A 25,249-nucleotide genomic window follows, 5' to 3' on the forward strand; every position below is an offset into this window, starting at 1 on the left:
ACGCTCCTCTTCAAGGAACTATAACTCCCACAATTTTAGGTATTCTGACTTCAAAAAATTCTATTGTGTGGTCCGAACGATAGAACACATGTGTACAAAATTTCAATGGAAAACAATCGTCCGATTTCTTTCAAAAAATTTCTAAACAAGACCTACAGAAGGATTAGAAAAATATTTCCATAACTTCACGAACTATATAAAAAATCTGAAATCCGTCTTTTTGTTAGGTTCGGTAGTTCTGACGTTAGGTTTAAATTTAATTGGATCATCATATTTTTTTGAAGCCCCACTTAAGTGTCAGGGGGGGTGCACGTATCGCTCGAGATGTGATCAGTTCCATGCGTATGGTTGTTGTCAGGCTTCCGATGGCTTACCGTCCATTCTGCCGCGAATTTCCAGCGATTTATGGTGATCCAGATTGCTGGGATCTATGGAGGAACTGGTGTTCGAGAGGGATGCGGCGACCGTGTCGGCGGACGATCCGGAATTCGGCGTGTGGGGGTTCGCACCTGGGGTCGCTGGACTCGGAGGAGGGCTCGAAGCCAACAGGCTGTAACTGTGCTCCGATTTGATCAGTCTTGGACCACCGAGGGCCGCGTCCGTCATCAAACGGTCCCTCAGCACCACTCCCAGCGAGGATTTGTCTCGGACGCTGAGCACGTTGCCCCATTCCTCCTCCTTGCTTCCCAGCAAAACGTCCTGGCCGAGGACCTGCAAAAGAAAATATAACACGTTCACCGTACGGTCCACGAATTCTACTCGGAATATTGATCAGTGGACATTCATCAGAGGCCACATTTTTATGCAGCCCGGCTACCAGAATGGAAATTAAATAACAATTTAGACTGTGGGCCTGAACAAAACGTTTTGTGTGGCAATGTCTTTGAATACATTTGTTTGACTCTCACGTTCTACTCCAGGTGTATTGTTACGACTATTTTTGGTATAAAATAATTTTTAAACTGTGGACTTTATGTATTTATGACAAGAATGGCTTTTATATAAGATATTATATTAGTATGAATGATATCAGAATTGTTAAAAGAAAGAAATGTTTATCTGTTGTTTGCAACTTACGCAATTTTTCATTTATCATGAAATTAAGTTTCATTCGTAATCAGATAAAAATTCTTGCAAGAATCTAGTACAATAACAATTCTCGTGAGATTCTAGCAGAATATACATTCTTGTCAGGCAATAATAAAATGGAGGCTCTCGGAAGATTTTAGTGGAATAAAAATTTGCACAAAATTTCAAAAAAATAATTGTCATTGGTTGTTCGTCGTTGTTCGGTGACACGATGAACAGCACCTGTAGCGCACATATTTTTTTTTTCTTTTGAACCATTAGGTTCTGACAAATTTCAGTTACGTAACCCTCGTTCCGAAGGACAATGTCAGAGTGGTACCAAGCTCGGCGAATGTCGAAGAATCCCAATGAGGAGGATTCGAGGCTTGAATTCGAAATTATACTGTATGCTGTAGTCGCTGGGAGTTACGCCTCCAAGTTCCACGCTCACCGTTCGAGGAACGACGAACTCACGGACGACTGATTACCGTGTGCCCGTTGATACCGGGCAACTATTGTGCAAACAACTTTGCCATACGTCCGACAGTTCGCGAGTGACTCAAGGTCGCCGAGTAAATTGAATCACCCTGTACATACTGGCGAGACGCACGCGAATCAGCTACGCTAATTGTACCCTAACTTGTCTCTGGGAATCTGCCTATGAGAATCTGTCCCTGAGCATCCGTTTCATTTCTAACACTGGGATCTATAAATCGCTAAAAGCGTCCATTTTGTTATCCAATTGCACCCAGCAGTGTATAAAAATTCGTAAAATTTGTGAAATCTGCAGTTTCCCAATTTTTCAATTGAAGACCTTGGTAGATACCAGGCAAGTCCATAACAAAAAAAAAACAAAATGGAATTGTTGAAGTTCTACATACAGGGTGGCCCAACACGATTTAGCATATCTCCATTGTTTTCGAAGTAAACGCACAGGTGGCAGAAAAGGGCGCTGCTTTTGATCGTGAGTGTATCCGTCGGGGACAAAAGGTGTCCAGGGTGCCGTGACGAGCAGGTAAGGAGGAAAAGGCACTGTCCAACGAGCAGCACTTGGACTCGATCGGGGAGACAGAAAAAGTGGAAGAAGCCTTTCAGCTTGACCTTGGCTCGTAGTTCCGCATTGCGCGCGAGCGAAGGTTCTCAAGGGCCTCGAGGCGGAGGAGAAGGGGGCCCGGCGGGCCCCCAGGTGGAATAAGGGCGAGATGGGGCCCGTTCGAGGCTGGCCAGTGACTTTCCCGCACTGCTCGGCCTTCAACTTGACCGCTTGGCGAGCTGCTCGCCCTTCTCCTTCTGCCTCGTCCGAGGCAGCGCGCCGTGACCGCTCGACGAGCTCGCTCGTTCTCGTACAATTTTAGAAGCGGGGTCCTTGACACCTTCGCCCGAGACAACTGGCAGCCGCCATTGACAGCCTCGAACGTTGCTCCCCCAACCAACGTCGTCCATTGATTTGCCGAGCGAGTAGCTGCTTGGCAACTGGCCGGCTACCGAGCTAGCTCGAACCTTTCTAATCATCGAACGGAGGATCATTTTTACCCGGTATCTCGGTCGACGAGATCCCCCAAGGGCGAAGATCATCTTCGGATCGCCGGGAACTCCTTTCGATCCTCGCTCATGTTTCCAAGATTTTTATCGTGGATTCTTTTTTTTTAATGGGTTGAAAATAATGTAACCACGATATCTTCCCTCGTGTTTAAACAATTTCCAGGTTGCAACAGAGTCCTACCTCGAATAAAAAATTCCAATATATTCGAAAAGAGTATGCAAATTCCATAAAAGTTCGCCGTTTCTTTCGAACTTCTCGCGCAAGTACGAGAGACTGCGAGAGGTTGCAAAATATCGATTAAATGTCACCTGCATTTATAAAACCAGAAGGCTGTCCGTTAAGCTTTCGAAGACAATTTATTCTTAGCTACTTGTACAGCGGACAGGAAGCAGCCCATGATCGCGACTAAAGGTTCGGAATAAATTGCGAATAAATTTTTCAGAAAGAACGTGATTTGCACCCGGAAGTCTCGGAACTGTCCTCGGTACGAGGGAATCCCATATTTGTTAAAAGCGACTTCTGTCGCCATGCCTCTTCGTCACGGTCCGTTTCGCCAGAGAGACTTGGAAATTTGTTTAGAAACAGGCAATTATTCTCCCCTAGACAATTAGCTGCCAACAAACTGGGACCGCGTTGCGAGCATTGTGGTGCGCATTGCGTGCTCCGTGTTTCAGACTCGGTAGCCATAACAGTGAAATACAGTGGCTCTAAAAAGTATTTACTATTTCGTAACAAAGAGTCGTGCGACGTGTGTTCATTTTCTTCTAACAATCTAATATTTTTTCTTACCTAGGTTACGAACTCGTACAGTCTATTTACGAAAATACTACAAAGTCAGTACCGAAAACAGCTGACAATTGTTTTCCTGACTGAATCTATTGTAGATTTCGAGATTGAAGTTCTCAAAACTTGATGCACGATTTTTTGAAATTACAAAACGAAAACGAGGACCATGTTCGATCGTGTAAAATTGTCGCTGTCACCGTGGCTCAGTGAAACGACCAAAAAATCTATAGTAGATTCAAATCTATAGTAGATTCATTCACGGAATAAATTTTCTAACGTTTTTAGGTGCCGGAACCTACTGTATGTTTGAAGCAGGTACTCGCGCAACGTGCGATACTATCAAGCTAGATTCGAACCTACTTATGCCGCACTTTTTGCGCGTCTGCAGGCCACCGAGAAATGCCGTGGCTAACGGTGATCTACTGGGAGCGTGCAGGTACGCATTGTAGACGATCGATCATCCGTTGGGAAATGGGGAAACCTTCGAGTTATTAACTGAAAAAGTTTCGATAAAACCGGTCGATTCGAAACCGTCCAGAAACAACCGGATCCGAGGGATCCGCCGCTTCTCGGCAATGCGGAACTCGTAGCCAAGGTCGCGACACGAGAGTCTTCCTTTTCTCTTTCGCCTATCTCTTCCCCGCCGGCCGCTTCCTCTTTCTCTTCGGTGTTTCCACTCGCCTCTGATTTTCCGTTACGCTCCGGTCCCAGCATCGCCACTTATCTCGAGCCTTCCACCTTCAACTTCCGCCGGAAATGGCCGACAGGTCTTCTTCCATAGCCTCCCGGAGATAAGGCTATACCAACATTTCTCTTACAATTTCTCACTTCCGCGTTGCCCGATGATTGTTATGCCTCGAGGAACAATTTTTCTTATCTTCTATGCCCGGGAAAGTAAACAATTTATTACTGGAAAACTAAACGATGCCGTGCCCTAACCATTTCTGTAATATGCTCGTACAGCGTTCAATGTTATTCTCGAATTTTTGTAGCTTGCTGCGTCCAGTGGTATTGTTGTAATGATTAAATTATGCATGGCGTTGGCTGGGTGGTTTAAGTTAATTCATATTACATTTGCTGTATTTCATTTAGCGACCTCCTGTAATGTTTTTCACCTCTGTGACGAAGATTAATTGTCACCGATATTAATTGTCGATCAGAAACTTTGTTTGGTTGAATAGAATGACAGAAATTGGTACACAGTGCTCTCAGAATGAAATTGCGATGGCGTTTGAATGGATGCGGATTTAGCATCGCAAACTTCCTTGAAGTTTTTTAATTCAAGGATAAAACTGTATAGCCGGTTTGAGGGCAGGGGAAGCTATTTGCGGGATTCATTTCTAGAAAGTAATCGGCAATTTCACCATCGATATTAATTTGCTGCGAAGCCATACAGGAAGTGCAAGAGTCCGACGGTCTCCCTGCTCAGCAATTTTCTCCGACAGTTATTTCGCTGGCTCAGCTCGTCCATGTCAATGCCTTGGCAAAACCATAGATCTCGACGGTTGGTAACTGGCAATTTCCGTTTCGGTGTTGCTGCAAACAGTGTTTCTCGGCAGAACTCATTCTTTCGCAACGGAGCAGAATCGTCGCGCATTGAAAGTGCAACGAAACCTCTGTGGAAATTGATTTCTCCTCCGACAAAGCATCCGACAAAAACTGCTTAGTCAAATCAACAGAACAATGCTCTCTGAACACCATAAATAGTAATCATCAAAAAAGAAAAATAATGTTCGTTCTGCATTTGCATTTTAACCATCGACGAGTCTTCTAAAAATAAATAATTAAAAACTTGTCGAAATTGAACATTTTTTTATTGCATCGTTGGGCGGTAATTTGTCGAATTTGTTTACAGTATAAAATAACGGAATAGACATTTGTGGAAGAATCTTTTCGAGCTACTATTTTTTATTAAATTAATATCAGAAAATAATACAGTGTGACAATTATTCGTGAAAAAAATTATTACGGTTCGTTGAAACGTAGACCACTCGAATGTCTATCAGTTAATCGCCTATTATTTAAACTGCAGTTGTTAGTTAAATTACTGAACGCTCGCTTTTATCGAAGTTCGACCAAGCAAGGCCATAATCGCCGAGGCATGTGGACATACGATAGTCGCCGGTATTCGTTGGATAGTCAAAAAGTCCCGAACCGGTTCTCTATACATAGCGACCAGACTCGAAGTCAACGACGGAGCTAGGCTGCAGTCGAAACGCCAGTTTTAATTGAGAAAGGAAACTACGAACCTCGTAGACAACGCTGTAGGGCTGGTCAGAATGATAGCTGACGCTGCATTGATTCGCACATGGTGGCGCATGATATTAAATTATTTGCAGCGAGGGGCTATGCAAACACGCCACACACTGGAATATATTTTCCTGACCCAGCTTTCAGCGTCGCATATCGCCGACGAATTAGCGGGACGTGGTCGACCGGGGGAACTACTGCCGCATAATTTACAATTTTTATCTTGGAATAATTTACAGTTTTTGCAGTCTTCGATATGTTATTTGTTGGAAGAAAGACTTTCAGCAATGAGGTTCAAGTTGTGACATTGAAATTTTATATTTCCTGGGTCTAAGTCTAAGTATACTTGTACAGCAATCATTTGGATTGGGGAATTTCAAAGATTGTTTGTCCCGAACTCAATTTCTGAGCGATCCTGACGCCTCAAATTTAATTTCTGAATGATCCTGATACTGATACCCCACATTCAGCTTCCGAGTGATTCCGAAAGCCCAGAATTTAATTTCTGAATAACTCTGAGGCTAGGAAATTAATTTTTGAGCGATCCTGATCACCCAAATTTAACTTCCGAGCAAATTCTGATGCCTCAAATTTAATTTCTGAGCGATCCTGATCCTGACGCCCCAAATTTAACTTCTGAGTGATTCCGAATGGCCAGAATTCAATTTCTGAATAATTGTGAGGCTAGGAAATTAATTTTTGAGCGATCCTGATCCCCCAAATTTGACTTCCGAGCAAATTCTGATGCCTCAAATTTAATTTCTGAGCGATCCTGATGCCCCAAACTTAACTTCTGAGGAATTGTGAATGCCCAGAATTCAATTTCTGAATAATTCTGAGGCTAGGAAATTAATTTTTGAGCGATCCTGATCCCCCAAATTTGACTTCCGAGCAAATTCTGATGCCTCAAATTTAATTTCTGAGCGATCCTGATCCTGACGCCCCAAATTTAACTTCTGAGTGATTCCGAATGCCCAGAATTCAATTTCTGAATAACTCTGACGCCCAGAACCTAACTTCCGAAGTCCTAGTTTATTCAAACTTTAATATCTCTCCGAGCGACCCGAATTTTTCATCAGGGATGTCTGTAAATACTTCTACGTTGAATAATAAATATCTTTGGCGTAGAGTACAGGTGCATGGAACACCAGAATGAATGACCAGATTATTTTTTCTTCCACCAGAAATTAGTAAAACCCGTTCTAAGGTCAGACAAATTGCCCGCCATCAATTCCCCAGACAAGAGTGGCCGAGAGAAGTACCAAAGATTAATTAGAAGGAAAGTATACTTAATGACACCCGCCCCGTACACCCATCGCATCGTTGATCCCAACGGAAGCTGCTTAACGTGGACGATTGAAGTAGGTGTTTATACTCTTGGAACAAGAACACACTTCACGGTAAAGCAGTTTCTTCTTGAATGTTCTTACTACGAGTAGCGTTTAAAAAAAGACTGGCAGGTACCCCCAATTAGCATATCCCAACAATTATTTCTGAATATTTTACATACGTCGCAATAACAAACCCATTTATCGTTATACTTCGACTGTCAGGTACACAGTCTACATCATTTTTCTTGTCTGGGTAAACCTATTATTTGTTTTATAAATTTTAATGATTCCCAAAAGTATATATGGTGGTGAAATATATATAGGTGTTCTAATTTCGAGTTCTCACTTCATTTCAGGGTCTTCGGGGAATCGTTTGGAACTACCTTCGAGAGTTATAGATACGTTCAAGTTCAGTTAAACCACGAAATAATCAATATACTTCCCGCATCTCGTCAATTAATCACACCGTGACGCCAGAGGCAAAGCGTGAAAGAAACAGACACGAATCAAACAGATTCGATTAAAGATAAGATGTTGTTTGGGAATTCTGAGGAAAACTGTTTTCCTGGAAAATAATTATCGTCATAAATAAAAATACGACACGCTAACAAGATCAACGCTGCCCACGCTGTGCACTGAAGCACGTGTTTGAACATTAATGCGCACTTTGCTTAAATTAAATTTTTATTCAACATTTATTCAATTTAAGATGATATATTAGTAGATAGTGATTTACTAGATAGTTACTAGATAGTAATTTTGCCACAAAATAGTACACAAAAACAATAAATAAAAATGCATAAATTCGATAGCCTTCACGACCCACCAAACAGTGTTTATACTAATTGCAATTTAAACATTGCAACAGGCAAATTCAAGTGCGATCATTCTTGTCCACTTTGAGAAAGAATTAATTTGGTGTTATACCTCCACATTTTTTGCTACAAATGCATAAAATCCACAGTTTCATTATCACCATATCCTCTATTTATCAAAGTTGTGAAAGAAGAGGTACATTCCCAACATTTTTCACAATTTTTATTTCGTACAAAATTTATTGAAATTCGTTGTAAAAGCAGATAACTTTCGAAATATGCAACAGAAAAACATTAGAAACGACTGTAAATCACGAATCGACAGACTCCCCGCGGAAACGGAATTGCAAAATTAAACGACAGGCGAACTGACCTGTCGCAAATCAGCCGATAAACACAAATCGCACCGGTGCAATGACTGCGCAACCGTGTTTGTACGCAAAGAAACAAAGTCACGGCCAATAAACGTAACAGCTGCGAAAAGATCCATCGAGGGAACATGCCGCGTCGCCGCCGCAGCCTTCATGCGAAATTAATAATTCATCGGCCTTTTTTTCCCTGTTGTTCGATGCGCTTTTAACACGTTCGACGGAACACTGACCCCGTTCCATCGTGTCGAGAGACCATGGGACAGGATCGCGCGTTCCCATGCCGTTAGATGTATCGATTAGGCGTGTTCGGATTGTTCGGACCATACTCGAGGAGTACACCTTGCTAGGCGACTCACGATCGAATATACATTCGGTGTTACATAAATTCTTCGACTCCTTGGCATTCGCGTTCCGACCAAACCGGAGTAAACTATTCGCTGACGAGGAATTAGGCTCGCGATAAGCAGGGAAACCGTTCGTTAGCGATCGATTTTCTGGCGCGACTGCTTCGGAATTTATAGGAAAGTTATGTGACCGCTCTATTAATTTTTATGGGGCTAGAGAAACTGTTGGAGAATCGACAAATTTTATAATGATTGCTGTACAGTAATGTCTCGATCTAAGCCTAATTCTCGGGTCCGTGCTGTGACCAGATGAGGGGAGGGAGCACGAATTGAGGGGAAGGAGGCAGGACGCAGCTCGAACTTCAGTGGAGGGGATAGGCGAACTGACTAGAATCGTGCAGCTCCGTGCGCCTTAGATCGAGACTTTACTGTACCATTTCGAATCTTAGTCAATTATACTGTTCTATTATTTGATATAAAGGAAGAAAGACTCTCAAACACATTCTTATTACTAGACTGTGGATCTTTATGCAAAATAAACATGATCTGCATCAATTGCAGGACACAGGGCACGGATACAGTCTTTCTGTCTTTCACAAATTTAATAAATTCCTAGTAATATTTTTCTTGACAGTATTCTGCTATAAATACGTAGATCCGGCTATGACAAAGTTCGTATAGCTGGACAAAATTTCCCAAGATCGACGGATTAGTCAAGCCAGGCGATTCCAGCGAACCGAAAAAATTACACAACCGGAAATTCCCGATTTTTTTTTCCCCCCGGAGATTCGAGGCGATAGGAGAGCGAGGAGTAGTTGACCTACAGGATTCTAACCGGCAGAAGACACTTTTACCAGCGTGTACCAGGCTCGACGAAGTCACGAAAAAAGGTGAACGTCCTCGACTCCCATCGAAAGAGACTCCCCGTCACTTCTGCTCCCCCCTCTGCACGGTCAAACGGACTGCGACGACGATGAAGACGACGACAGGTCCTTGCCAGCCGCGACTCGTTTCAAAACCTGATCCCTTCCCAACAGGTACCGCTGGCTCGTTGCCGGCCGTACCAGGAAAGTCGAGAAACCTTGAAACCGTGGAAAATATCTACTTCGCAGCCCGCCATTGCTACCGGAACCACTCGCGATCGTAGACGCTCCAGCGCAGCGGAATGAACATTTAGTCATTGACAAAATCGTAGAATTTTTGTTGGAATAATAGAGCGACGTAACTTTGTTCAAATCATAGCTGAAAAATTCTAGAATTAGCGATAAATCAAGAAAACGGATGAGGAATAGGTTTGAACCTTGTAAATAATTATTGAAGCCGACCTTTCCGTAAAAAAGTTTATGAACTGTGGATTGATTGCAAGTTTTCAGTAAATGGCTGTTATTATTTGCCTGTACCGTTTTATTGCTCTGGTTATAGTGACAGTTGTTTATGCAATAATCTCACAAGATGGCGGACTGTGTCGTTCCATTTAAGAGGTGATTGTAAATAAAAAATTCGTTCCTTGTGAAAACCAAAAGTATAGTGCCTGAAGAACATGCTCGCAAAATTTAGAAGTCAGATTCGCAAAAATAATCAAGTTGCACACCAGAGTTCGAAATTCGAATTTCAATATATACTATATACGCTCATGAATTTTTAATCAGTGATCTCACTGATTAGAATAAACCAAAAATGACTGAATTAAGGAAGTTTCCTTATACCTAGAAATCCGATTCCATACTTTCACTACAGCAATAATTTAATTGCAAATTATGTTAGCTAATCGCACCGATGTCACGCGAATAAGTCCACAAGCTAGAGAGCACTCGAAAGGTTAATAACATTAGTTTTTTAAGACTCACGGATTTCCAAACAGCATCGAACAATCGTCGTTCGGCGGCGCGTTAAAAAGAAAATAAATAATTCATGGGTTCAATTTGTGGATAACCGGAAGAGAAAACACGGATGAACGGGCGATTCGATAAACAAACAAAGTGCCGTCTAGCGGAGAAGAAGAGATCACCAGCGAATTATCGGGTCGCAGAGACGCGGAAACAGAGGCAGAAAAAGGCGGGCTGTTTGATCAGCTTCGAGTTTGTCTCGAGGCGTGCGAATTGCCATTAAGAAGTTTATCAACTTGAGGTTAGAGTGCGCGTTCGTCGAGCTCGCAGAGTTGGAATCCGTCGAGACTGAGAACTTTCTTGACTACCTGTTGATTCCGAATGGAAACACAAAATTCCAGTTGCTCGCATTATGCAGCTATTGGAATAAATACAGGTCTGCATTAAATTTTCCTGTCCTTCTGAGAAACTACTAATCACAAAGTGGTTCTGATCGTTTTCGTTGGGTTGTGGACCGAAAGGTTTGTTTTTATGTGGTGGATCCAATCATGGATAAAAATTTTCGAATTTAAAGTAAATTTAAAATAAATTTGAATTTGCTACAAAGTTTGTTTTAGATTTCAAAATAATTGATTACTTATGGCCCCCCCTAATACTTTAGATTAATTTCCCTGATTTTCAACGATTTCAGTATCTCCTCTCGTTTAAAGGTCAACGAAGGACTAACAAAATAATTTTCAGGGAGTCGGTGTAATGAGGAAGCTTCATTCACGGGAAAAAAGATAGTCCGCGAGTCGCGGGGTCGGAATGCATCGACGAGCCTGAGGGAACACGTTGACTACCTGTTGAATCGGTGTCCGCCGTCTGTTGAACTTGCGCCGGGAAAGGTGTTGTTGGGAGGAAATCGACGCGTGAACATTTCCCAAAGGTGTACGTGAGAACTCGACTGAATTCCAGAGACGATCAACCTGTTCGTCCCCATGACTCGAGCATTTTTTCGGTGGGAAGCACGTACCTGCCCTGCGGGAGCCCCTAGTTAGGCCATTCTATGGGGATAGGGTGCCCGGAATTTATAACCATCACCGGACCATACTATTCCCTTCCATTCTGCTTCACTCTGTGATTTATAAAAGTTCTTCTTGAGCTAATAAATTACGTGGAGGGAGGCGTTTTCCGTTATAAATCAGAGTCACGTTAGATTCACGGTGAAACAGCTAAAAATATATAAATATACAGGATGTCCCAAAAATATTACACTTCCTGGTAATGGGAGATTCCCGAGGTTATTTGAAGCACCTTTTTCCGTTTCGAAAATGTTCTCCGCGGCTCCGTTGAGGAGTTATTAAGGAAAAACACGGACCAATCAGAGAGCGGCTACAGCGGACGAGTTCTGGCTCGGCCAATGCCAACGCCGCGCTCAGCGGGGCCTGTCGCCATCACGGAATCCGTCCGCAGTAGCAGCGCTCTGATTGGTCCGTGTTTTTCCTCGATAACTTCTTAACAAGGCCTCGGAGAATATTTTTGCAAAGGGAAAAGTTACTTAAAATTGCCTCAGGAATCGTCCCTTTCAAGGAAATGCAACATATTTTTGGGACACCCTGTATACTGAAATTAAAGAATAATTCTGAGAATGCTGTTTCACCCTTCTAGCACAGGAAGAGATAGAAATCTTGATCGCGAGCCTAATTCGATATTACCTAAGGCGAAGTGTTTGTTCAATGAGATAAGAATCGGTAAGTTCAAGAGTAATTCTAAGAACGTTTCTTCACTCTTCAAGCATAGCAGACGAAGAGGTAGAAGCCTTGTTTTCACGGGTCTAACTCTACCAAAGCAAATTGTTGAATACAAAATATTGTGTAACGTTCGTAACAGGCAATTTAGCGACGAAAGAACATATAGTGCGTTATTCGAACGTTTCGAAAGGCTTCATTTTGCCTTATCTCCCGAAACGACGACCGACACACACCCGCGTGGTCTCCGATAATTTCTCAGTTCGCAAATTATCGACCGGCGTGCTCGAGCATAAATAATTCCCTCCGTTACCTACGTTTCCACACTAACTCGCCGCGTTTCCGTGCTATATAATACTGGATTAGGTCGTATTTCCCGGCGAATGTTATTGCTCAATTTTTTAACGATGCAGATATTCACTCTGCTCGAAGCGTCGACTAGAAACGTCACGTCGGTGGGAAAAAACATGCGCGCCACGGAGTTCCAAGCTGCGAGTTATTCTCGTCGAATCGCATAATTGCTAAAATTATTATCTAGCCGGGAGACAAGATGATCAGAAAAACCAGATACGCGAGATACCGGATCGGTATAGTCCGTGGAAGCGGAAGTTGACGGGACGCGCGGTTGTATTAATCTATTCATCGTGAAACAGATTTACAAAACCGTGTCGCGTTTCCGTTCCCGTCCCCGTGTTACTCGAACCTGCGAACAAAGTCGTCGTGCACGGTCCTGGGAAAATAGAAATGGCCGGCAGCTGATTTGCGCGCTTGTAATCGGCCTGACCTTGACACGTTAGTCAATTTTTTCATGCCCCGATATCAACTTATCGTTTTGTATCTTCGATCGTGCCCGGCACATGCGCGCCAATTTCTAAACAACTGAGCGTGCAACGCGAACGCATAAATCATTCAGGCGAAAATAGACCAATCAGACAATAACCACCATAAGGCAAGAAATGAAAAGAAAAATAAATGAAGCAGCCCTGAACCACGTATTTACCAGGATAGTTGTGAAACAATGCTTCTATGGTAAACTCAGTCAGGAAAAAATTGTTTAATGTTTTTGGCACACGTTTTTAATTGTAGCATTTTCAAGACTTGTCTTCAGTTTCCTACTTATTTCGCATCGTGGAAAAATATTTTAGGAGGGAATGATGGACTGCTAAACTAAACAATATAGTTATAAATATTTGTTTACGTCGCTGTGTTCAACTATATTTACTCGGTGCTGGTATTTCCTATATGCTTGTCTGAGAAATGCTAGAAGAAGAGGGCAGAAATTCTCGTGCGTTTGACAAATTGTTTCGATAACGCAACATTCATGTTTGCAAAATTTTCGCGGTGGAGAATGACGACAGGTTGTTTGCAACCTGTTTGCAACGTTATCGGCATTCATAGGACGAACGGCTCGCGGTGGTCGAATAAGGGTTAATGGAAAGGAAAACGGAAAACTTGGGCGGCTCGATGAAGACCATGGACAGATAAGCCGTTATCGGCATGCGTGCACACATACACGAGTACGTAATTTTAGGTTGGACCGTTCACGGCCTCTGTTCTTTTTTTTTATCGCGTGCCTGCGTTTTATCGTGTACCTGCGCGCCCGTTCATTGCTCACGAACAGAGTTTTACGCGACCGATAAATACGAACGCGTCCCTTCTGGAAGGAGAAAATAAATGGGCCAATGAACACAACGCGCCATTTTGCCCGCGATTCGAAGCCTTGCGTGCAAAATGGCCGGATGTTCGCGTTACACCTTCTCGCAAAGTTTAGCGCTCCTGGTCTGCGAATCTTCTTGCATATTCTAATTTTTGGGAATTATTTCGTTGGAGTCTGAAGAGGAGAACCATTTTTTGAACACTACAAAATTTCTTGTGGTATCTGAATAGAGGACTTGTGAAAAAAAAAATAGTTTAAAAAATTATGGATCTTGCAGTCAAATAGGAATTTGTAGATTTGTTGAGAGTCCATTGCGTGGAAAGAAATGCTGAATAAACTTATAAAAATTGCATTCGAATGGAAAGTGAACATAATATTTCTGTAATGTTTTTAACAAAATGAAGTGAACGCGACGTTGTAATCTAAGAGAAACGTTTAATAAAATTCGAAAGCGACAGAGGATTTGTGGGTTATTTATTTATGGGATATTTGTTCGTCCAGCAACAGGAAAAACGTCATTTAGTTCACACAACCATAGCTGTCGTAAAAAAGGCGAACGATGTGCCATAAACAGCGTGCCTGTACATTTTAATCGAACGTGTAATTAATGATCCTTATTCGCCATTTAAATTCGTGGAACTTCGAGTTTCGATTGAAGCTAGTCATTATATTCGTGAGCAGAAGTTAATTTACAATGAACCGGTGCTCCGTTATGTTCTTGCTGTAAGAAGCTTGTATTATAATTTTCGAATAGGAACATAAAATAACAGCTTCGAAACATGCTCGCGGAATTTATACTTTGTGTGAATAATAATGTCGCAAATAAGTTTGTACAGTGTCCTTTTCTCCGTTTCGAATTTACTGTGAATTGAATGTATCGTAACGTGACTTATAAACTACCGTAATTAATTTAATCGCTCCGGTTGAACTCGTTATTACCATTATATCTTTTACGATGACAGAATTTACACGCCTGTGAAGAAACATAATAACTATAAATTATAAACTCAAAATTTGTGTGCACGTGTAGAATTATTTATTAAATTTTATCGCGTTCTCTGTCTCTTTCTCCATCGATACCTGATAATTTATCACCTGTATCTGCGATTACGGAATAGTTATCTCAACATTGTGAGGCAACACTATAACCCAAAGTTAGGCGGGAGAAACATCGGCCGCTAAATGTCACCGTTGCCACTCGTGGATTAGGCGAACGATGTAACGACATTAGGCGAACGTTACATAAATTAAAACGCAGTGTGCACTCGTTACAACATACCATTTGTCTCTTGGTGTTACATCAATTGCAGATTAATTTGTTATAAACTACAAGAGACAATTAAGTGTGTCTCACTTCCTCTGATTGTTTCGGCTTGAAGAATGAAGTCAATTAAATGTATTTTAGTCATTACATTGTTCATAACTTTTTAATAGTACAGACCAATTGATGTTCACTCATTTTTAAACGGAGGCGAACCAACAGCGAAGCAATACTGTACTCACGTTCCAAAATCAACAAACAAAAATTCGTAAAATTCGCCTGTAAATCTTTAAAAAAATCGCAGTTCCTTAAAAAGCAAAGTTTTTTAAGAATAATATAACTGAACAAATTAGAACAGAAAGAAAACAGTTTCGTAACAAAATAAAATAATTTTTTAATAATAGAGAGCAATTGACGTGAGCTCATAGTTAAACGGAGGTGAACTAACAGCGAAGCAATACTGCACTCACGTCGCAAACTCAACTCCCGCTGAAAATCGACAAAATTCGTAAAATGCAATTATAAGTCTTTGAAAAAATCACGGATCCATAAAAAGCAAAAATTGGTGGGAACGGTTAATAAAATATTAACGAGCAGAACTGTACGTTGCACTCGCATGACTCACAACCTTCAGATCGTAAACTACCTCGCACTAAATACCGCTGTATATAAACGAACTAGACGCTACACTGTTTCGGAAATCGAAGGAAATTGGTCGACCATAACACGACTCCAGTGACTATTATTTCGTAAACAGCGGAAGGCATGGTCGAAGTTTCCGCGAGAAGGTGCGCGAAATCGAGTGAAATCGCAATGGTTCCACGAGTCGTACGATTCTTCTATCAACGAACGACTTCCGCGACGAATGTTTTAATTAGCATTCATTTTCATCGCCGACACCTGTTGACAGGTGGGCGCGCGTATTCGTTCACGCTTCGCCAGAACAATGATCCTCTGTCCATTATCGGTCACATGCTTTCAACTTAGCATCATCGTTCAAACATATTCGATTTGGCGCTCTTATGCATTCATACTAAAAATTCGGCTCGTGATATACGAACTGACAAAACATTTACAAACAATTAGAATATATTGTAGGGAAAGGGACCTAATTACTGTGGGGGTACCAATTACTGGGTCTATATTAATTGTATTTATTTTTAAAGCATGATGAATATTAAAGAAAGATGTATTAAATTTTCTTCATTAAAATCAGTTGATGTCATATATCTCTTGTTTGATATTCATTATGCTTCAAAAATAAGTATAATTAACACAGGTACAGTAATTGGTTCCCTTACCCCACTCTCTGAAACAATCTTCACTAGAGTCTGTGCACCTAATCTATTTTACAAGTAATTACTGTAGTGGTTTAAAGATTCGAATTAAAAATAAATGTGCATTTGCTTAACAGAAAATGGACGAATTCTTTCAGCTGCAATTTAAAAGAACTAAAAAATGCAATCAAGTCTATTTTCTGCTTCAGAATTTATTCTCCCGACGTTCTAATCAAATTGTTTCGCATTTAATCATCGAGCCCCGTTCACAGTCATCAAATTCTCTATTTATAATCCCTTTTCTCGAAATTCGTGGACGACAATCGAATCAAACGAGTTCGTCGTTAGCTTTTATCAGCTTATTGTGCGAGCACTATCGAAGGAAGCAGATAAAGCAATCACTGGTCCTCTGGCGAGCCGGTAGATCAATTTCCATCGACCATGCGGCGAGTTTCAATCACGATTACGCCTCGTAAAAATTACCGAGAAAATTACCAAGTATTGCCTGTTTTCATGGAGTGGCCTAATCAACGGTACACCGGTTGGTTGCGAGCTGCTTGGTAGAAGCGTGAAAACGGTCCCGAGACGTTCATAGAGTGAAACGAACAGTGCACTAAACCGAGTGATAAACTCCACTTTCTCGGTTTTCACTTACGCGAAATAACCATGATGAATCGGCGATGATAGGTCGCCCGAGAATTGCGCCAAGGACCCTGAGATTCTGGCGATTTGCAGCATTTTTAACAGCTTTTTATGAGTATGTCGAAAAACGGTACTCGGGGAGATATTTCAATTTTTCCGAGTCGAAACAAAATATGAAGAAGGCTGTATTGTTTTATTCTGTAACGTTGTATCACCGTTTTTAGACATTTTATGAGCAAAGAAACAGCCGAATCGAATTGCTTTTCTGATTCGCAGAAAACTTTGAACTTCGTTTCGTACGTCGAGGAAAGATGGCGGCGATTAATCGTTCCGTTCGAACGACGTTGCATCCAACAACTTCAAACATTGTTACCACGAGCGGGTGGGAGGGGGAACGAATTGTTGGTTGCGTCTTACCCGGGTTTATTGCGGGCATATCAAGAGATTTCGGGGTAAATATTGGCAGACTGGCTGCGATAGAGTGCAAACAGAATAGAGGACTCGGAGCGAAGTGCAATCATGCTTCGAGGCGACCAGAACCGGCGCAATTCGATCGAAGGCTCCGAAATACGTTATATGATTTATGAAATCGTTCGATCGCGTAGAATATTTATAAAATATGTACACGGTTATCGTGTCGCCGCGGCTCTGGGTGATTCGAATGTTTCGGTCGGAAAGTTCCATGTAAAAATGGCCAACGTTATTGGCACGATAGTTGGTCACGATCGCTTCGACAAGGACACTGGCGATAACGATAGTGTGGCCTATACTAATGACTATCCGCGAATCTTTATGCGAAATAAACATTGTTTTCAAGCACATTGCGGGAAGTGGAAATTGTGTAAAAATTATTCACTTCTTCTAGTAATTGGAATCAGTCTAAAATAGTGACGTTCTTCAATTACTGTAATGACTCCAGAGTTTTTCATTCTGTCTATTCAGTTTTGTCACAAATGCATACATTCGTGGTCTACAAAGAACTATCGCGACCGACAGTGTTGCAAGTGTTTCTACTGTGCGCAATAGGATAATGGACTTGGAACTTCATCTTCTCGCTTTGTTAGTTAATTAACTTTTGGCACACATGTGTACGTAGTCCGCTTGATGAAGTGACGAATCCAATTTAAATTTCTTTGTGATACAAATTTTTGCAAAATGTAGGGCATGGAGTTAACGTAGAAAACAAATGGAATGTTATGAGGAAAAACATGCACACTTCTTATGGTCTTCAAGTTTAACGAGCCATAAACAACTACGGTATCGTCCTGATCTAAGTCCAATCCTCGGGGGTCCGTGCTGTGACATAGATCGTGTAGGACTATAGTGTTACTGGGATTGATTTCTCGATACAGGACCGAAATTTTTATTGTCATTGAATAATCAATCGAGGAGTTCTTGTTAGCTAGGCATCACTGATTTTTAGAAATGGCCGAGTATCTGTCAATGGGCGACGCGTTATGATAACATTCTGACCATTCTTGTTTTGTTGGTTCATAACAAACATCTCAAGGCGTGTCTCCAGGGTTGAAGCAAAGTACGAAAAAATTTGTTTAGAGGTCCGCGAGATAAGGCGAGTCAATTTTGACCCGCATTTCAACGATTATCATAGCGTGACACGGAGGAAGTCTTTATCGTTCGCAATTCGCAAGAGTTTAATAATTGATATTAAAGTTGACTTTTTGTCGGCTCTAACAATTGCTACATCTTTTTGTAACAAATTCGGAATAGACTAGAATCTCTATCGACCGGCTTTTATAAGCGAATTCTATAAATTAATCTGGACCTTCTTCCTTTCCTTGGATTGTGAGAAGTTCGTTGAAAATGCGCCTCTTCTAACAATTTTGATCAGTGCAAACTAATATAAAAATATTCGTATATTTTATGCATTCGTGGCAAAAGTCAGAAAACGGTAGAAAGAAGTTGCGTTTCTCGGGACCGATGGAATTTTTATTTTGCATAAAACCCGCGAGCTATTCGAAACAGTTATCTGGTCTGCATGCAACAAACGTTCGACTTTCGCGCACAGGGAAAAGTCAGTCCCCGCATCTGGAATCTAGATCCCCAGCGATTCTAGATCCTGGCGGCCAGCATTATGGGCCACGGTACAGTGAACTCCTTGCGGGCAACCTTCATGCTTCCCAATTTGTTGCCACGGGCTGTACTGAGGCATGACAGCGGTCACGGAAGCGAGACCAGCGTGAAAAAGAACGCGGGGCAAGGGGAGGGGGGAACGACAACAATGATGTAGCTTGAATGAACCCGGTAGCACTGACCGACACGTGGGGACCTGTCCCATTCATCGGGAACCCCGTCAATTTCTCACTTGAGGAATTCATGGAACACCATGCCTAATTCTCTCTTCAACAGCTCCCAATATACTTGGAGAAGGCCATAAGACACTTCGCAAAAACCGCCGATCGCTAATCGAGATTAGAAAAGAATCTAAAACTGTTCCGAACCATTCCAAATTGCTCAAGATTATTTTCGATGGGAACTTCTGAAAAAGTCTTGGAAAAACAGCTGTAATTAAAATCGTTGTTACGAAGGAGTATATACGACACATGTACTCGATAAAAAAGATACTAAACTGTTTTCTACTTAAAATTGGTCAAGATCGTTTTTGATGGGAACTAAAAAGAAGATCTTGTAAAATTGCTGTAATTCAAATGGGAGTTAGAAAAGAAAATTGTTGTAATTAAAATATATTTGCTAAAATGTACATGCACATCAGGGATGTGCATTTTTGTCACAATTCAGACTGCACCGTCCCCACCATAGCCCCCACTGTCCCCTTCCACGCGAGAGACCAGCGAACGCGACGAAGGTGGGGGAAGCAGGCGTTTGAGGGGCCCCTACCGTGCCCCCATCACTGATGTACAGTGTTTACACGATATATGTTCAAAACAGGGGTCTAGCCAGGGACATATTTCGGCAAGGAGATACTATTCTCGGCGACCGAGGTCTCTCGAGCTTCTTGGCCCCTCACGGGGTATACCCCGCGGCAGTGGGGATAGTTCTGGGACTTGTATCGGCTAGGCATTTGGCACATATACAGAGTAACACTGTACAGGCTTTACATTGATTCCTCGTGCCATTCCGAGAAAGTGTTACGATATCGAAAAAGTCAGTACTTCAAATTTTATTTAACGTTGTATTATTATAGTCCGGCCCAGTCGCTAGACCCCAAGAAAATTTCGAGGTCTCTGAAAAGTCGTGGACGATATTTTGCAATGATCTGACAAGACGAATTGTGTGTCGTATTTTTATTACGAAGCAATTCCACTGTTTTTCCGATTCGCATAAGCGCAGTGAACGAATGGATCGTGTAGACTCGGTCGCCGTTGTTACGTAAGCGTCGTCGATACACGGGAACTCCTTATCAGTTTCTGCAACGCGGTTTTATCAGTTCGATACTGTCGGTATTAATGGGACAGATAATTTCTAGCGTTTTTTTTTTTTCATCGAACGGTACAAGGAAAGAAGTATAGTTTCGCGGTATCGCGCGCGTGCGAGTTCACAGACTCGGTTCTTCCTGGTCTCCGTTTCCGGTCGTGAACCCGGCGCATACGGGCACTTCCGGCTTTTGCACCGAAAACCAGCCAACCGCGACGCTCCTCCTAGAGCACGATGCAGCCGTCGGTGCACGACAGCGGCGAACGGCGTTATCGCCTAGCCTAATTAGATTAGATACATAATCGACAATTACTAAATTTATATGACACCGCGCTCTCGAGCGCGATGCGAATAAATGAGTCGTAAACGATCCGCTTCATTTCGGGGAAATGGAAATGTGTTCGATTTAATTGCACGCCTGAAACCCATGATTAAAACTCGAATAGTAATTAATCGTGCGAGACCCTCGTAATCGAACCTTGGAAAATGGTTGCGTTAAGCAGGCTACTATAAATTTCATTCTTGTTCTCATTTCACACTTTAATCTTCTCTAATTAATTATATAGATTAATTTCACAATTCTATCGGATGGGTTATCGAAATCTATATTTTGTTACATCCTTCATTCTAATTTTTTTAAGAAAATAAACTTGTTTCTTTGCGGGGGAAAATCTTGCATAAAGTTGTTAAGTGATGCTGTCGAAACAGTATCAGATAAGTCATTGAAAGTGAACACTTCATTTCCTGCCCGTGATAGCGCATCCTCCTTTACTATGTTATTCAGATAAGAGTAAAAGTTGCAAACAGAGATGATAGTAAATATGTGATGTTACGAGAAAAGCCGTCGTTTTTATTTTTAATTTCTATTTCTCGTAGATTCTGATAACTAGACCATTCTACTGCGTAGCGAAGCAAGTTCACTCGAGGTCGTCAAAGCCATGTGATTTTGTTGCTCTACTAGCTTAATCTCTGTAGCCTAAGTCCTTGGCGACTCGTACCCCAGTTTTACTGCAATTTGGTACGTGCGATACGTCCCACATCGTTTTAAATCGCCGGAGACGTCGCTTGCACAACCCCGCTAAAAATAGCAAGTTCAGAAACCACTAACACCAAAAACTGTATAAAGCAAAACTCTCCCTTTTCCATTTTTCAAAATTATAAAAGATTTCCTCCACAAGTTCAGGAACCACTAACACCAAGTCTGCATAAAGCAAAATTCTCCCTTTCTCATTATTTTAAAATTATAATAGATTTCCTCCACAAGTTCAGGAACCACTGACACCAAGTCTGCATAAAGCAAAATTCTCCCTTTCTCATTATTTTAAAATTATACAAAATTTCCTCCACAAGTTCAGGGACCACTAACACCAAGTCTGCATAAAGGAAAATTCTCCCTTTCTCGTTGTTTCAAAATTATGAAAAATTTCCTCCATAGCCCTGTTAAAAATAGCAACGCCAGGAAAGACTAACACTAAATCCCATACAAAAAGAATTCTTCGTTCTCCATTTTTTAAAATTATAAAAACATTTTGACACGTTTTATTACTACAGAATTCGTTCAGTGTTAATTTTTCTCCCCAAGTTCAGCGGCCATTGCTTTTTACGAGAAGGATTTCGCACGGTAGTCGAGATAGAATTATGTAGGATTCGTTCCGAGCAAAAATGTCGGCAGAAAAAGTAATTAACGTATCAGATCGAATAACTTCTCGCCGAGTTTGTTTCACACCGGACTCGAAGATCACTATACGTATCATTTCCAGCACGATACTCTAGTTCTCGCTAGTTGCGCTTATTCTCGAATACTTGGAAGACCTCCAGTGGACCTTTATGCAGTTTACATACGCTCAGTTGCTGCGTGACTATTCGCGATTAATTGGTACCAAAAATGGCGCCGACTGAAACGTAGTTGCTCGTTCTCTTCTGCTGATTCCGAGTTCATTAAAATACCTCGGGGGTAACAATCGTTGAATTATTCCAGATTTTTATACAGGTACCTTTTGCTACTTTGTTAGATCTTCAGATTCAGTATAAGAAGATGCATTGTTCCATTCACTCATTAAGAGTAAAATATAGACATGCACTTTGAAAATGTATTTTTCCGTTTATCGATTCACAATAAAACAGTAAAATGCATTTTTCCATTTATCTATTCGCAATCAAATGGAAGAATTAATTTTTCTATAATAAAATATAGAAATGCACTTTTCCATTCGGAATAAAATGGAATATGCATTTTTCGATTAATTTAATGGGTTTTTGCAAACATCTATTAAGATCGTCAACTTATGCAAATGGTTATAGTGATTTGATCACCGACTATGTTATAGGAGCGTTTCCGAAGCAAAACAAAATCGCAGACGAAAGGGTCCTGCGATCATAAGCGAGCGGACGGCAGAGAATGCGGACAGAACGGAGTCTCAGGAATTCCTCGGGGCTAACGTCCGCCATTACTGTGACTAGACCCATTTGCAGGGCCCACGTGTTCGCAGAACAACGATCCCCAGCAGGCCTTTTCCAGCGGCAACCACCGTTAAGTTTAACGACTCTGCCCGCTGGAAAGTAACTATGCTCGCCTGTACACGTCTGAGAGATGACGTAACCGAGTAAAAGGGGATTGACCCCCTCCCCCAAATATGTCGGAGCCATCCGGATAGATCTCCTCAGCAGATTGCCTTTCAGTTTCTATCACGAACAGATTTGCAACCGCGATCCCAGGATTCGCAATGCGATCCTCGCCGCTTTGCCTCATGCTAGTCCAAGTACCAGACACTTATTTCACTATTTCCTAGGGGCCCATGGACCACAACGAGGAAGCACTATTAAAATTGAATCAGTGTTTCAGTTATTAAAAATATTTCAAGTTGAACGTGCACTTGAAGCGACGTGTTGCGCCTGAGAATATTTTGAAGAGTTTTGAAATATTAATGGATAAATCAGAAAATTGTGAAAGTTTGTTAATATTTTCATTAGTTGAGTGCCAACAGAAAAAAGAAATAGGTAAATGGGCCATGACCCCCAAAAAATTAAAAAGAAACATAAAATATCTTAAATTGTGCGCAGAGTGCAATTATTTTTTAGTATATTTCAGTGAAAAGTTGCAGTTCGAAAGTTATAGCAAAATGTAACATTCTAGGATCACTGTGCATCGGCCTGAGTTGCAAATAGCAGTCCGTCGGAAGTTGCAATCGTTGTCAACGATTTTCCATTAATTACGATTTTTCTAATCTTGATAAGGAACAGTCACGTCCCCATTTCCTGAGCTTCCTGTTTGTTTGTTTTTTTTGTATTTTTGTGTGTCGAGAGTTGCGTAATTTTGCAGTTGCCCGGACGACGAGGGCGTTTTTGTTTCTGCGGCCACACACACGCAATTGCTGATGTCTGCGAAAGATTACGCGGCTCGGATGACCGAGCTGTTATTACGAATAATAACGAAGTTGCAGGGAAAGAGCCTGACCTGCTGTTCAATCATTTTTTCTACTATCCTTCTCGCCTAACTTCTTCTATGCGTCTAATGAAAATTGCAGTACATTCTCGGTTATGCTTTTCCCGCAAAAAAAGAAGGGTGCACAATGATTAGATTAATAGATTCGTTTCTTCATGCACATATTACGATAAAAATGGCTGAAACTCGAATTAAATACAATTTTCTTATTTTTACAACGCAATGTAAAATTGTCACTTTTAGCGGTCCGTAAACCTAGTGTTAATATTAGTTTTTGATTTGCAAACTTCGTTGTTGTGGAAACACATATTTTTGTTTGCACAAGCGGTGCAGCAATGTCTTCTGAAATGCCAATTTAAAAGTGTACTGTGACCTAATCTTGGAAGCTATGAATAGAGATAACTGTCCGGGCGTGCGGTAATTTCGTACTTGAAAAAACATGGTCGTTCAGAATGACCATAAAACGGGGCGACAGGTCAGGAAGGTAAGGAAATTGTACGATGAATATTCGATAGGAGAGTTTCGCCGCGGTCGCTAAATAGTAATTAGTAAACGTTAATGCGATTATCGACTTAAAGGGGCGAAGTAAAAGCGGCGAGTGACTAACAGACCCGTGAACCCGACACCTAAACGAGGCGCCAGATGAATAGGCCGGACTTAACGAGCGAGCGGTCTGTTTTGGACGTTATATGGCCTATTATGCTCTTTGGACCCTGTCCAAACTTTTAAACACGAAGATTTTTACGACCTAACTGCGACGATCATAAAGAAACACAGTATAAATTTATTCTATTAATTTACTTATTTTACTGTAGTAGATTATCGACTTGTTTTTGTGGATTTTATAACTGGAAGTATAAAGTGTTATACACGATTATAATGTAACAAAGTTACACAAGTTTTGTATATTCATTATTATACAAAATTCAGTGTACTTTACTTAAGCAGAGATAGCTTAACACATTCTCGAAAATTACCGAAGCAAACAATTGAGCGGAGCGCAGTTTTGCGGAGAATTAAAATCACTGTTCAATTGCTTACGCAAACAACTCGAAAAAGGAGAAAATACAACGAGCAGACGCACCTCGCAATTATCCGAAGTCGCATTATTTCTCGACTTTCGCCACCGACCGCAGATTATCTGCGAATTGGAAATTAATTAGCACCCGCGTGTCTCGACAACGACGGGGCAAAACGGTCCCTGCAATCATATCAGGCATTATTTCAGGAAGAAGCCGGGGTCTATCAACTAATAAAGCGTTGATAGAGATCGCGTTCGCTTGACGAGGGGCTCGATGCGTCGAAATTGTTGAATATTAGATATTGTATCACCCAATATTTCAAGCCGGTGTGTGCGCGCGTGCGCGTGTGTTAATGGCTCAAGGAGCTGCGATCGCGTGTAAACCACGTGCTGGAACATACATATTCGCGAGGAACAGGTGCGAGTGTGTACAGGCAGGTTCCTCGTAGACGACAACTTATTTATACAGGTGAATAAACTGACACTAATACT

General features: G+C 41.5%; 1 protein-coding gene across 1 annotated transcript in view; it reads right to left on the bottom strand.

Annotated features, from left to right (window-relative positions):
* Creba (Cyclic-AMP response element binding protein A) overlaps positions 1–25,249 on the bottom strand; it is a 36,262-nt gene that overhangs the window by 8,711 nt on the left and 2,302 nt on the right. The window contains exon 2 of the mRNA XM_076788583.1: positions 375–711. Coding sequence (XP_076644698.1) covers positions 375–711 — 337 coding nt within the window. The remainder of the gene's footprint in view (positions 1–374; positions 712–25,249) is intronic.

Source organism: Halictus rubicundus, chromosome 5 (assembly GCF_050948215.1).
Source record: "Halictus rubicundus isolate RS-2024b chromosome 5, iyHalRubi1_principal, whole genome shotgun sequence".
NCBI lineage: Eukaryota > Metazoa > Arthropoda > Insecta > Hymenoptera > Halictidae > Halictus > Halictus rubicundus.